At 42.8% G+C, this 15199-nt stretch overlaps 1 protein-coding gene across 1 annotated transcript in view; it reads right to left on the bottom strand.

Annotated features, from left to right (window-relative positions):
• Positions 1-1447: 1447 nt before the first annotated feature.
• The window catches only part of STAC (SH3 and cysteine rich domain), a gene marked incomplete at both ends in the record, with an annotated part of 99636 nt that continues 85884 nt past the window's right edge, over positions 1448-15199 (bottom strand). The window contains 3 exon segments of the mRNA XM_082848636.1: positions 1448-1546; positions 9431-9568; positions 9663-9714. Of these exon segments, the coding sequence (XP_082704762.1) occupies positions 1448-1546; positions 9431-9568; positions 9663-9714 (289 nt within the window).

Below are 15199 nucleotides of genomic sequence, written 5' to 3' on the forward strand. Positions count from 1 at the left end.
GTAAGGCATCCACACTACTGTGAAACCAGCAGCCATCCCGTCTCAGCTCCCAACTTCACACTGAGCAGTAACAAAAGAAATAAACGGAGACTAATGATGCTTTGGTTTGGGAAATAATGCTTACATGCACAGGATGCATCCACTTAAGTCTTTTAAAAACCAATTGTTCTAATGATTTTATTGCTCCGTAACAAAATAAACCAAACCGACATTAATTCGAAGGTCATTGTGAATTGAAGTTTAACTGCATTAATGACTGATAAGATGCAAGTTTGAATGCTAGGAGGAGGCTTGAGGAGGAAGGCATCACAGTATATTGCATTCTTGTAAACATTAGTACAAATACAGAGTAATAGAGATTCCTCTAGTTGATGCTAAATAGGCCCCAAGTTCCTCTGTTTTCAGAGGGATGAAGCATTAAGGATTATTTTCCACTTTATACCTGCTGGGGCATAATATTCTGCCCTAAAGAAGAATGGATTCCTATTTGGCTACTTTTCTCCTAAGATGCTGTTTTTGGTTCTCCTCCATGTTTCTGGTTCCCTGCAAGGTGGGCTCAAACTCCCTTCAAAAGGGAGTCCTACAGGATGGCAGGAGGGGAAACTGTCCCCAGACAGAGGATGTCAAATGAAGATGAAGCACTCATGGAGACTTTTTTCCACACTCACTTCCCCAGCTCCATCTCCTTGGGGAAAGGACTTCATAATTGAAAGGGCTGTATAATCATAAATAACTAAGAGCTCTTTGCCCCACCTTACCCCACTGGGCCCACTGTTTCCTTCCATGTCTCGTATCCTGCCTCCGTCACCTTTGTCAGTAACTAGAGTAGCCGGAGGGACTGCCTGACAGCAATTTTGGGGCAGATCAGGTCTTTGCAGTTGGCGCCACATCAACTTATCCTTCACATCTAACGCAGGCCACCAGGACTTATTCGGAGGCCAGAGAGACAGCTCGATCACAGTGAGGGGCTTGTGGGGCGTACTGGGGGCTAGGAAGTAGGGCTTCCTGATGCTCTGCAGAGAGACTGCTGGGGCCTTAGATGTGATGATGCTGATTGGTCGGTACTGGGGACAAAGGTCTGGAACCAGAATCACACTTGGCTATGTGGATCTGAGCCTCAACTGGGGCCACTCCGCAGACTGGAGCATCCTCCAGCGGGTTAACTGACACCACATGGACAGGGAGGGAGTTGAGTCCTGGGGGATGGCGGTGGTTACTCGGCTCTGCTGGCCGACTCTCTCAGCCTCACCCCCATCTTTGGGCAGCCTGGATGTGCTGTGGGATGCGCCTCCTGCCTTGCGGCTGTTCCCCCACAGTCTCAGATTCTTGAGTCTTGTCTCACTGTTTCCTGGGTGGCGGGTCAGCGCGGCAGCCCCTCTGGGTTAACACAGTGTGAGGTGAGGCATCACCGCAGTTTGCCGACTGCAAAAGGAGGAGGGGCCAGCAATCAGATGTCTTCTAGAACGTCGAAGGGGACCAGACCTCTCTTCTTTCCACTGAGGACTCTGATAAAGCCGTCTTGTTCTTCTTCAGAAGTCACACAGATCTGGAAAAAAGGAAGAAAAAAAGAAACGTGTCAATGGGAAAGAAGCTAGAACCCGCAGCTTGAATCACCGCTGGTTGAAGTCAGTGGAACACCAAATTGGAAAAGGGAGACTGGTTTAGGGAAACCGTGGCTCGGTGAGAAAAATATTTGATAAGAAATTAAGCAGCACCCTGGGTTTGGAACTAGGTCCAGGCGTTGAATGTTTTCTGAGATTCAGCTTCACGAATGAGGATCAGTAAAGCAGGATTGATGATTCTGTGTCCCCCTGAAGAGTCCCTATGAGGACAGAATGAGATAATGCTTATCACAGAGCCTAGCATGCGGCACGCAATGAGTCCTCAATATATTATTTTAAAATCCAAAATAATGGCTACCATTTAGCAGGCTCCTGTCATATGCCTGGAAGTTTATACATATAATGTCAGGAAGTCACAGGAAGCTATTTCATTCTTGGTCACAAGAAAATAGATGCTATCATCTTGCATATTCCAGAGTAAGACCACCTATGCTGGACTTAAAAAAGGAGGTGGTTAAAATCCATTTGGGTATTTTGTCATTCACCACTAACAGGCCATTGAAGGGCGTGTCAGGGTGGCTGTGGCCTGCTGTAAATGAGAAGCGGTTCTGAAGGGCTGTCAGCGTGCTGTGAGTTTCTCCTGCTGAACCTGCTTCCAAGGGTGGTGAGTTTTGTCTTTGGTTGGACTGCCTAGAAACAGAGCCTGAGACAGGAATCCCTGTGCAAGTGACTTGCTGTGGGAGTGCTCTCGGGAGGTGGGACATGAGGGAAGCAGGATGGGGCAGGAGAAGGAGCTGGCAAGGGTGTGGTCTCAGCTGGAGGTGAACCTCAGCCTGATCCCACAGCGGGCGTCGTAGCGTTAACTGTGTCATAGGATTGACCCACTTTCAAGCAAGGGGTCTGGCATTTTGGACCCCACATTAGTCCTTGGTCACTGGCTGCTGACCTGCGGAGTGAGAGCGTAACTCTGGTGAGGCAGCTTTTGTTCCACCAAGGGGTATTCGCTGGAAAAGGGGCAGCTATGAGTTGTTAGTCGCTGACATAGCAGCTGGAAGATGGGTGCACACGCCTAGTGAAGGGGATGTAGGCAGGGCACCAACAGAAACCAATAGAGCGGGTTCTTCTTTTACACAGAATAAGGAGCTTTATGATTAAGTATTAGGATACTTAAAGAGCTTGATTTGTGACTCCTGAGGCTTGGGGCACACAATGGACTGGTATCTGATTCATGTTTCAGAAATCTACCACCTGCCGGTTAAGTGCCCCTCTTGGCTCAGTTCCATTTTAGTCCTATCTGGCTAAAGTCCTTCAGTCTAACCCACTTCCGGGAGCGCATATGCTAATAATGTCTAAGGTTTCCCCCTGCATTGCCTCCAAGCTCGTTAACATTTAAATATGCTGCCACTTATAGCAGAAGAAGAGTCATTTTATTTAAAAAGATTTCTTGCCTAGCATTCTTAGACTCAGTTTTCCCCTCAAAATACCTGTGAAAAGATAGGGAGTTGGAGGTGGGGAAGAAATGTCAAAATACTGAACGCCCAGACTGACAGCCATTCCAGAACCTGAAATTTCCATAAGACCTTTGGAGCTGAGCTCAACTGATGACAGAAGCAAGTTGTGCTGCTGGACCAAGGATAAATCTACCAGCCTAAAAGATGACGCAGACCTTGTTGGTTGATATCAACAGTCATTACTGCCCCCTTCCCATGCAGCAGAGTCTGGACTTTTGTTCTGTTGTCTATCCTTAACCCTGCAGGACTCAGGTAAATCCTAATTGGTCCAAGTCTGTTTCTACCCTCCTTGCTAATGAGTCTTAGTGGTTCCCATGGGACTCAGTTCCAGCCAATGAAACAGGATGGAATATCTGCTCGGAAACTTCTGGGAAGAGTTGCTTTCCTCTTAAAAGAGATGCACTAGGAAGAAAATCTTTTTCTTTTTCTGGTGAGGATTCCTGGAGTGGCTGCAGCCATCTGTGACCACTAGGGGAGGTGGCTAACCTTTCAAGCATAGCAGAACAGAGGGGTGGAGGAATCTAGATCCCTCTCCGATCATGGGATCAAGCTGCGGAATTACGAATACAAGAACTGCCCTGTATCCAGACATCTTATTATATGAGTAAAATACACCTTTTGCAGTTGACTCAATTGGAGTTTTGTGACTTGAGATATGTATTAGTTCACTTCTGCTGTCATAAATTACCAGAAATTAGTGGCTTTCAACAACACAGTCTATTATATCACAGTTCTCTAAATCCTATGGCTGGTGGGCTTGGCCAGTTTTCTCTGCTCTGGGTTTCACAAGGCCAATACCAGGGAGTCAGTAGGGTCCTATTCCTTTCTTTCTCTTCTATTTCTCTAGGAGAGAATCCAATTCCAGGCTCATTTAGGTTGTTGCCGAATTCAGTTACTTGTAGTTGTAGGACTGAGGTCCCTGTTTCCTTGTTGGCTGTCAGCCAAGGGTCCTTCTCAGCTTCTAGAAGCCACCTGAATTCCCTGACTTGTGGCCCCTTCCTACAGCTTCAAATCCAACAAGGGTGGGTTGAGTCCTTCTCACACTTAATCTCTTTCTGACCTGCCCTTCTGCCTCATCTCTCTTCTGCCCTCTTTTGCTGCATCTCTCTTTCTCCAGCCAGCTACATTTCACTGCTTTTAAGGGCACAAATGATTAGATTTGACCAATGTAGACAATCCAGGCTCTCTCCCTGTCACGTGGTCCATAACCTGCAATATAATCACATCTGCAAATTGGCTTTTACATAGGAAACAAATCCAAACAAATCTGAATTTGTTTCCTATGGTGGCTATAACAAATTACCATAAATTTTGTAGATTTAAACAACACAAATTTATTATCTTGCATTCTTGGAGATCTGAGTCCCCAGATCAGGGTGTCATTAGGTCTGTGTTCCTTCCAGAGGATCTAAGAGAGAATCTGTTTCCTTACCTTCAGCTTCTAGAGGCCACCTGCATTCCTTGGCTCATGGTCCCTTCCTGCATCTTCAAAGCCAGCAGCACAGCATCTTCAAATCCCTCTCTTTCTTCCTCTCTACTTCTACTGTCACATCTCCTCTGACTAGGACCCTCCTGTCTGCCTCTTATAAGGACCCCTGTGATTACATTAGGTTTATGTGGGAACCTACTTAACTTAAAGAAAACCTGCTGTAGAGGAAAGCGGGTTGATTGAGAAGAAAATACTACAAGGAAATAAACACTAAATTAAGATCAATGTTAGAAGTGATGAAAGCCTGAATCAAACTTCAGAAAATTAAAGTGAAGTGCGGGACTATCTTGAAACATTCTCCTAGGAAGAAGTGAAGTGATAAAGTGGGAAGCAATAAAGAGATTAAAACCATAAGGGAAATATGATAAAACAGAGATGATTCAACTGAAGCATTATTAAGTTCCTGAAGGAAGAAGCATTAAGATCAAAAGGCAAAGGACCAACTGGGGGAAACGTTGGCCACACATGATAGATCAGGTGCAAATATTTTTAAAGGATAGAAAACTTTTTCAGTAGTGTAAGAAAACAAGAAAGTACACAGATTATTCATAAAAGAAATACAAATGTGTTAAAATTTCAACCTCTCTAAGCATCCAGGAAATGAGGATTAACATGAAATATTATTCACTTATCAAAACAACAAATATCACTTTGTATGATATACAAATATGTAAAAAATAGTAATGTTCAGTTCTGGCGAGGATGTGGTAACCTGAATATTTTCATAAACAGCTGATGTGGGTGTAAACTGGCACAAATGTTTGGGAGGCAATTTGGCAGTATGTATCAAGAACTGTAAAAATTGTTTATCTGTTTTCCTGTAAATTCTAAAGCATATCCTAAAGAAGTAATCAGAGTTATAAAAAACAATCTAGGTTTAGAGGTGTTCATTGCAGTTATCCATAATAATTTTTTAAAAGCTCTGAATATCCAATCATAGAGGAAAACGTAATACATTCTTGTACACCTACACTAGGGGTTGGAAAAATTTTTCTGTAAAGGACTAAATAGGAAACATTTGCAGGCCACGTGGTCTCCACTGCAATGACTCAACCCAGCTGTTGCGGTGTGAAGGCAGCCGCAGGCAATGCAGGCAATACATAGATGAATGAGTGCAGCAGTGTTCTAATAAACTTTACTTTAAAAACAGGGCCAGACTGATCCATTGGTTATAGTTTCCCAACCTCAGATCTACATGATGATATGTTATACAACTGCTAAACCATGTGTGTTTTTTTTTGTTTTTTTTTTTGCAGTACGCGGGCCTCTCACCGCTGTGGCCTCTCCCGCTGCAGAGCACGTAAGCACAGGCTCAGAGGCCATGGCTCACGGGCCCAGCCGCTCCACGGCATGTGGGATCTTCCCGGACCGGGGCACGAACCTGTGCCCCCTGCATCGGCAGGCGGACTCTCAACCACTGCACCACGAGGGAAGCCCAAACCATGTGTTTTGATAAACATTTAGTAACTAAGTTTAAAAAACAGTTGGGAAACTAAATATAATATGATATCAAAATAAGAATTAGAAGAAAAGTCTGGTGGGAAATAACATAAAAGTAATTATGTCGATTGATGGCTGAATTACCTGTGATCTTTATTTTCTTCTTTGTAATTTTTGAGGATATTTTCCAAATTTTCTCCACAATAAAAGCATTTTAGTTTTATTAATCTAAAAATGATTTATCCATTTTTCTTTAAAGCTTTTATAGAACACAAGAATCAATTAAAATAGTTCTCTAGGCATGACAGAACTATGGATGAATTAAAACATAGTTTTATGGTGTTTAAGTTGATTTAATAAGGATAGTTTTTAAATTTCAAAAATGAAGAAAACATACTCGTGTCCATGCAAACTCTAGGTGTGTTCACAACAAAAAGATAACTTAATTCTATCTGCAGCAAAAGTTCTGTGAAAAAATAATGTAATAATTGTGAGACAAATTAACCCCAGAGGCAGAAATTTCATCAAAGAGATGCATTACATTTGTTTTCAGGATTTAATTTCTTCTACTTCCCTGCTAATGACCATTTGTCTCTTTATATTTTTAGAGTTTAAATATCATGCTATTTTCTGATGTTTACTAGGTAATTTTAGGTGGCACTGGCCACTGTAGATGGATTTCCCAGTTAGGCTTTTCTCTGAATGATGACGGCAGCAAGGGTAATGACCCCGTTCAGCACCCACGGTGGTCAGGCACTGTGCTGACGTTTTACACAGGGGATACATGTAACTTCCACCTCCATGTCAAGAGATCGATGCTACTATGCCAATTTTACAGATGAGAACATTGACTTTCAGAGATGACTTTGTCAAAATCACACAGGATATAGATCCATTTCTGTATGATACTGGAATCTGTGTTTTGCTACTACATTAGACTCCCCTCAATCAACAAGCATGTTTTGAATTTTTACACGTAAAATAATTTAAGACACTAAAGTGGAGACAAATTTAAAATTTCTTCTCAATAATACATTTTTAAAATGGAATTTTCTTTCAGGGGGCTGATATTTTCCAAAAATTGGTACACACATTGATGACAAAGATCGAAAATAGAGATTTGTATAGGAGTAAAGAGATCTCAGTGCCTTTTGTTGGCCCATATGTAATTGGAAATAAAAATGCCTTTAGGGTTTCCCTGGTGGCGCAGTGGTTGAGAGTCCGCCTGCCGATGCAGGGGACACGGGTTTGTGCCCTGGTCTGGGAAGATCCCACATGCCGCGGAGCGGCTGAGCCCGTGAGCCATGTCTGCTGAGCCTGCGCGTCTGGAGCCTGTGCTTCGCAATGGGAGAGGCCACAACAGTGAGAGGCCCGAGTACCACAAAAAAATTTAAAAAATAATGCCTTCAGTTGCTAAAGAACTACTATAGGGCTTAAAAGTGAAAAATGGAAATGAAGGTCATTCTCAAATCTTAGCTTTGATCGGAGCACCTGGGACGTCTATAAAAAAAGGCTGATTCCCTGCCTTTGCCCTGAAAGTTTCTGCTTCAGCAGGTGTGGGATGGAGTTAGAAATCTGCATTTTCAGGGACTTCCCTGGTGGCACAGTGGTTAAGAATCCGCCTGCCAATGCAGGGGACACGGGTTCAAGCCCTGAACTGGGGGGGTCCCACATGCCGTGGAGCAACTAAGCCCGTGCACCACTACTTCTGAGCCTGCGCTTTAGGGCCTGTGAGCCACAACTACTGAGCCCGCGGGCTGCAACTACTGAAGCCCGTGAGTCTAGAGCCTGTGCTCCACAAGAGAAGCCACTGCAATGAGAAGTCCGCACACCGCAACGAAGTGTAGCCCCTGCTCGCCGCAACTAGAGAAAACCTGCGCGCAGCAACGAAGACCCAACACAGCCAAAAATAAAATGAATTAAAAAAAAAAAAGAAATCTGTATTTTCAGCAAGCTCCCAGGTGATTCTGATTCACATGATGCAAAGACCACACCTTAGAAATACCAGGCTAGACAAATATCAGGGTTATAGCCCTTTCCTAAACAATTATGGGTAGATTCATGCGGTTCCAGGTTCAGGCCAAAATGCTGTGTTGTGTCTCGAGCGTGTCTAATTAAAGATGGTGGGTTGTTTGTCTCACCCCCACCCCGGCAGGTTGTCAGTTCAACCATGAGAGTGGAGAATGTGAGCTCATTCCCAGAAAAATTTTTTTTCGGGGGGAATACGGCCAAGGGATTGGTAGAAGTCTTTGAGCAGCTGTTCTGCTTCTGGAAATTGATCAACTTAAGCAAATTTTAACTTGCCTTCTGTTTTCACTGATTTGTATTTTAATAATGTAAAACAATGTTTAATCTCAAATGGGGAAGCAAAAGATTATTCTGAGAAAAAAAATCAAACATGCTAGCAAAATTATGTAATAATGCTTTGCCAATAAAGATGAACATCCTTCCCGAATGTATTTCATTCAAAAGACTTTCCAGATTTTGTAACAGGAAGGATACAGTGGGTAATCCCGGAGAAGTTTGAAACACTGGTGTGGAATCCAGCTGGGAAATGTCCCGTTTGCTTTGTGGGATGTTTATGGCATTAGAGACGGGGTTTCAGTCTGATAAGGGTGATTCCATTGCCTGGAATCAAGAATGACTCAGTAGGACTTCTGTATGAGGAAGAATTTGTTTCCAAGGGCCCTTCTGGTCCTAGGACACTTGCCCTGAGGACACTTGCTTCCCAGGGAACCAAACTATGCAAAAGGCACTTTACATTCTGTTTGTTCCACATTGTCCAGGGCACATGGCTCAGTGGAAGGCACTGACTTGAAGCTTGCAGACCTATCTTTAAGTTCCAGCCTGGACACTTACCAAGCTTTTGCCCCTTGAGCAAGGTACCTGACCTCTATGAACCTTTGTTTCCTCATTTATAGGGCATGTATAGAACTTCAAAAAAAAATGTAGGTATATAAGCTCTATAAATAATATATAATCTATATGTTTGGTTCCCAGGGAAGGCAAGTGAGCTTCCTAACACTTTGGTTTTCCATGTTTAGATCCTCCTACACTAATATCATTGGACTAAGAATATCTTTTCTCAAAGTGAATACTTCGCTTGTGACTCCACTCATTCAGACTTACATGTACTGCTATTTGTCAAAATGAGTTACTCTGGGGCTTCCCTGGTGGCGCAGTGGTTGAGAGTCCGCCTGCCGATGAAGGAGACGCGGGTTCGTGCCCCGGTCTGGGAAGATCCCACGTGCCGCGGAGCGGCTGGGCCCGTGAGCCATGGCCGCTGAGCCTGCGCGTCCGGAGCCTGTGCTCCGCAACGGGAGAGGCCACAACGGTGAGAGGCCCGCGTGCCGCAAAAAAAAAAAAAAAAAAAAAAAGAGTTACTCCGTTTTGGTCATACTTGGTATGTGTTTGTGTGCTTTACTCACCTGATTCTCTTTCAGTGTTATCTGCCCCTGTTCCTTACACCCAATGAAGGTTCTAACACATTTAAAAATCTTCTCATTTTGTTGTACTCTCTGAACAAAGTTGGCTGGAAAGAAGCCAATCCTGTCTTGAATTTTCCCCTGAAAGGAAAAAGGAGGCATGCATCCACAATTGTAGCATTCATTGTGATTATATTTACCAAATGACTTTTCTTCAAGAAAAAGCAATACTTACTTTCCACCAGTCTTCATTGGAGTCCTCTAGGAGAGTAATCATGTCTCCTGGCCTAAAATGAAGAATGAATGAGTTGGGTGGGGAAGTAGAGGGGGTGAAAGAGAAAAAGATGGTCCTTTAAAGTCAGAAGTGGTAGCTTTTCACTTACACAAATAATCCTAAAATAAATAGGACTTTTACCTGTTCTTCCCACCCATGAAAGTAGCTTTGTTAGATACTGAAAGCAAGTGTAATTTCTGTGCTGTATTTTAAAAATAATCTTAAGCTTTATTTTTATATTATACATAGATGATCATCTTTGCATTGAAAAAAATTCTAAAATTTGGAAGTCTAAAATATGAAAACTGGAGTTTTTTCATATTCTGCCCCATAATCCTCCTCCCATTGCCCAGAGGTGACCACTGTGAGTGGTTTCCTGTGCCTCCTTCTGGACCCTTTTTCATGCACTGACATTTATATAGAGATATAGATGTATTTGGCTGTTTCTTTTGTTTACTAATGACATCTGGAATGAGACATTATCTTTATTATCAGCTATGTCTTCTCAGTACCTTCTTGAAACCATTTTTACTTAGTTCCACTTCCCTTGTCTGCCACCTTTTATGTAGGTATAATCTGGAATTTTGTTTTAGACTTGTGTGTGTGTCTGTTATATCCTTCATCAAGAATTACTTGGTTTAACTGAAGAATTACATAACGTTTTTGCTCTTGGTATTGTTGTAGATATGGTGATTATTTGCCACTTCTTATTGGACTTTCACATCCACGTGTATGTGTGTGTGTGTGTATGTGTCTTTTCATTCCTTCTTCTCTGCACGTAATGACACTTTTACAATCTGAAGATTGTACTCTTTTTCAACTTGGGAAAATCTTGTCTATTTTTTTCACTGTTTTCTCCCATTCATTTTTCTCTCTTCTTTCTTCCTGGAATTTCTATGCAACACATGTTGGACCTGCTGGATCAATCATCTATACCTTTTGTCTCTCTTACACATTTTCTGTCTTAAAAAAAGACTCTGTTTGGGACTACCCTGGTGGTCCAGTGGTAAAGAATCTGCCACAACTAGAGAGAAGCCCGCATGCCGCAATGAAGAGCTCGTGCACTGCAAGGAAGCCCGGATGCCGCAACTAAGACCCGATGCAGCCAAAAAACACAACAATAACAACCCCTACCTGCCCCAAAAGAACAACTCTGTTCTAAAATTTTTCTCAATTTAATCTTCCTAATTGCTTAATGGGCTTGTCTCTTATAATATTTATTATAATACTGAGAATTTAAAAAAAATGGAATTTTCAAGCATTCTGTATTATTTTCTGAAAGTTTCCTTTTAACATTTGTCACTTTATGTTATGGATGGAATAGTATGATGGATCTTTCTGAGGATATTATTATATATTTAGAACAATATTTCTCCCCTTTATTGAATGATTTGTTTCCACTAGGATTAGTTACCTTGTTCTTTATCATATTACTTTACTTCTCCTTCCTATCAAGGTATTTTCTCCAACACCTGTTTCTCGGCTGTCTCTTTATATTCATGACTGAAATCAGAGGGTGTGAATCGCTGGGCAAGTTTCTCTGCTATCACATACATCTGTATCTGCAATGTATGAGGGTCAATTTCAGGCTCTGCTTAAGAGAGCAGGGTGTGTCAGTCGACGCATCTCATCTTTGGATGCTTGAGAGTATAGCAGACAAGCAGTCTGGAGCCTCCTACCGCCACCCCAATGGCTAAAACAAGGGCAGCTTTCTTAACCCCAGGGAGGGAGAAGGTTAGATTATTTTCCTCCAAGTAGAGCTATCTTTTCCTTCCCTCCTGCTCTCTAGAAGCTCTGGAGGTCCAGAATTATCTCAACACAATTCTTTTTCTTTCTCAGTCTTTCATGCCCACACAGGAGCTCTCCTTGGGCAGGGGTTCCCTTTCTTTAGAGTACAGGTAATGGTTTAATTCTAGAGTCAAACACCATTGCTGCCTATTTCTCATTCTAAGTAGTAACACGGTGTTATGAACACTGTTGGGACTCTGTATCAGTTATATATTGCTATGGTAATGCTGTGTAACAAACAGCCCCCAAACCTCAAAGACTCACTCACATTCTTGGGTGTTGGCTGCTGGCTGGGATGACTAGGGTGATTTTGCCTTATTCCATGTTTCTCATACCCCAGAAGGTCAGTTGGGATTTTCATGGCATTGCCAGGGCAGCAAATGGAAACGTGAAAAACACATAAGACCTCTATGGCCTAGGCTCAGAACTGACACATTTTCATTTCTGCCTCATTTTATTGGGCAAAGCAACTCTGCAGTGAGAGGAACTGTAAAGTCTCATGGCAAAGGGTATGGAAAGAGGGTTGGTGAAGAATTGGGGCCATTAATACAATTCAGTCACCAAGACACCATCATGCTCTTTAATGAACCTGTTGTGAATTCAGTGTCTCTTTTGTGCTCTTACATTTAAACTTGTTTTTTTTCCTGAGCATCCTTTGGTCTCTGGTCATCTGCCTTGTTCTCTATTTGCTGTAGTCTCCCAGGAAACTCCTAAGATTTTTTTGGTCTCTGATAGTGTTATTTCTTATTTTCTAGTACTATGATGGATGTATTCTTTAAAAAATATATTTTCTGACATTTTAAGGGATTGGAGCAAGACGGGAAGTAGATTTGTGTGCTCCTTTTGCTATTCTGGTTCAATCTCCTCTGCTGTCATTTTCAATTTTCAGTTAATATCTATCTTCTTAGGGGATTCCAAATATAACAGGCTTGTTGCACCTGAAGCATTAAACACAACGGGCATTTTGGTATTTCAACAGTCACAGTATCATGCTGATGCCACAGAAAGTGAGAAGGCTGAAAATCACTCTTTTCTCAGGTGAGGGATTTAATTAAGCAGCAAGGATAAAAGTCAATGTAGAAAAGTCCTTCTAGCTCCAGCAGATTTTATTTAGCCTAGTAACCTAAGAAACCATGTGTTAAACTACATTGACTTTGCTGATGGTTCGGTAGAAATTGTAAGTAGGGAATCACGGTTGGAAGAAGCGACTTTTCCTAAGGGTGTAAAACAGTGCTGCCTGAATCCAGCTTCTATTTTTATGGTCTAGAGAGTCAGTCTTCACCGTGCCCAGATGTGGACAGTCCCTGAGCCCATGACCTATGTTAACTAAACCACACATTAGGATAAGGCACTCATTGGAATACAAGCTATAATTTTATGAGAAAGACTGGACATCCTGACATCCTGACAGTGTGATGGAGTTTCTGTCTTTTCCTATAAAAGAGCACTGCCAGCATCTAAAATTCCTTGGTAAGTGAGGAGAATTACATTCATCCTTTTATCCTTTGTTGTTTTGTTTACCCACTCATTCAACAGATATTACAGAACACTGACTCTGAAAGAGTGATTTTACTAGGCACTGGGTATACTTTGGTTAGTAAAGTCCTCACTGGAGCTAATATTCTAGTGAGAATGATAGGTAACAAGCAAATGCATAATTAAACTTTTAATAAATATAGAATGTGTATATATAACTAATAAATATATATGAAGGAAATAAACAGGATGCAGTCATAAAGAATAAGAGTGGACCCCTAATGATATTATTTAAATACTCTAGTCATCAGGCAGAGACAGCTAATGTCTCTTTTTCAGTTTGGGGAGGATCTTGCTCTAGGGCGGCACTTGAATCCAAGACAACAACTCTCTAACATCTGGGCAAGCACACATGTGGCTTGCGGGATTTCTACTGCCCTCTTGCCTCTGCCTGGCATTTTTCTCTTCTCTTCCCAGCATTCTTCCCCACTGAGGCTGCTTTGGATCCTTTCCCACACTGAGCTCCAGGCAGTTGATCTGAGTAGGCATGCAAGGTAAAATCACTCTGTGTAATATAAGGTTTTTAATTAATTTTTAAAAATATGACTTGACCAGTTTTGAAACTCTGGCAAGAGACTGGTCAGTTCCTCCTTAAACATCTGATTAAATCAACACCCACACCACTTCCCTCACGAGGCTGGGATGCTCCGGGGCACTATGTACCAGCCCCATCCCTAAATGCCCTGGGGCCAGGTACCAGACAGGTAGGGACAGCCTCTGCACCCTGGAGCCTATGAAATTATTCAAATTAGCTAACCCACAGGAAGCCTGGGAAACCTCACTAATCCCAGCTGCTGACCATACATAAGCTGCCCCTACAGCTCCAGCTGCTGTTACCCTGACTCCCTGGTCGGCCAGTGTGGCCCTGTGTGGCAGCCCTTTACTCTCAACTGTGAGTTCTCTTCTAACCTGTTCTCAACTTAGTTCTCTTCTCCTACCTGTGGTGTCAGAGTGCCATGTCCTGCCATCAAAGAACTACGTCAACACTCTGCTTACCTGCTGTACATAGGAAGAGCCTTGCCATCGATCCTGGAGGAATGGAGGTCTAATGCTTAAAATTCTCCTTCCCTTGGTTGGTCCTAGGATGGACACTGCCAGCGCATGACTCTCTGCCTCTAGCTGTTTCATGCCTCTGTGGCTGACCAGGCCCCTTTCCATGAAACAGTTCTTTCTTATTTCACATTATCACACTCCAGGCATGTTAGAAGAAAGTCCTGCTCTGGTCTAACAGCTATTTTCTTTCTTCCAGGTGACTTTATGTTCCTGATCCATTATATATCGATTTTATAATTTAACTCTATATTTCCAAATCTTGGAGATGAACTCATCAGGCTCCCAAATACTGAAAAAAGCGTACTTTTGCTTAATTCAGCCAATCAGAGCATCCTAAGTTCAGGTAAAAATTCTGCTGTATTGTAACCCAGAATTTTATACATTGATAAAAAGTACAGTGCTCTTCAGACACAACACAAGCACGAGCCTCCTACTTGGAGCAGATAGATCAGAACACCGCAGCTGGCCTTTTCTTTTTGTTTGTTCAGTAAAATTGGTCTTAAACCCAGAGGAAAATTTTCAGGTTGGTTATGTCATGATTCATGGAACATCTTGAAATGAAGAGGGAACTGTGGGCTATCAGTAGGAGTAGGAATAAAATAACAAAGCTAACTACAGAATCATGGCTTCGTGGTGAGGAAGACAGAGGGGTGTGTGTGTGTGTGTGTGTGTGTGTGTGTGTGTGTGTGTGTTTATGTGCATGTGCATGTGAGCCTGATGGTTGCTATCTGGGGTCACTTCCAGAAGTCCTCTGCCTCCCTCATTTCTCGATTTCCCACTTGGACACAGAACCCATCTCGCCCTCAATCAAGTAAACTGGTTTCAGGGACTCAGAGGGCACAGTGTACATGGAGCGTATGAATGATGCAAGCGAGCCTGGCCATCTACAGGGAACTCTTCTGCAAGGTGTTATGAAGATGGTTGAGTCTTTCATGGGTGGGAGCTCCTGGAGGGTGGATTGTGAGCTGTCCTGAGGCCCCCCCATCCAGCCTCTCTCCAGTCCCCACATAGAGCACAGATTCCTAGGGGTGGAGATAACTGACACCCTTCCGATGGTCACTGCTTCCGAGAAATACCTTCTCCACTGTCTGAGACAACCTGAGACCTCAGCTCGGCCCTCC

This window comes from Leucopleurus acutus, assembly GCF_964270905.1.
Source record: "Leucopleurus acutus genome assembly, chromosome: 10".
NCBI classification, from domain to species: Eukaryota; Metazoa; Chordata; class Mammalia; order Artiodactyla; family Delphinidae; genus Leucopleurus; species Leucopleurus acutus.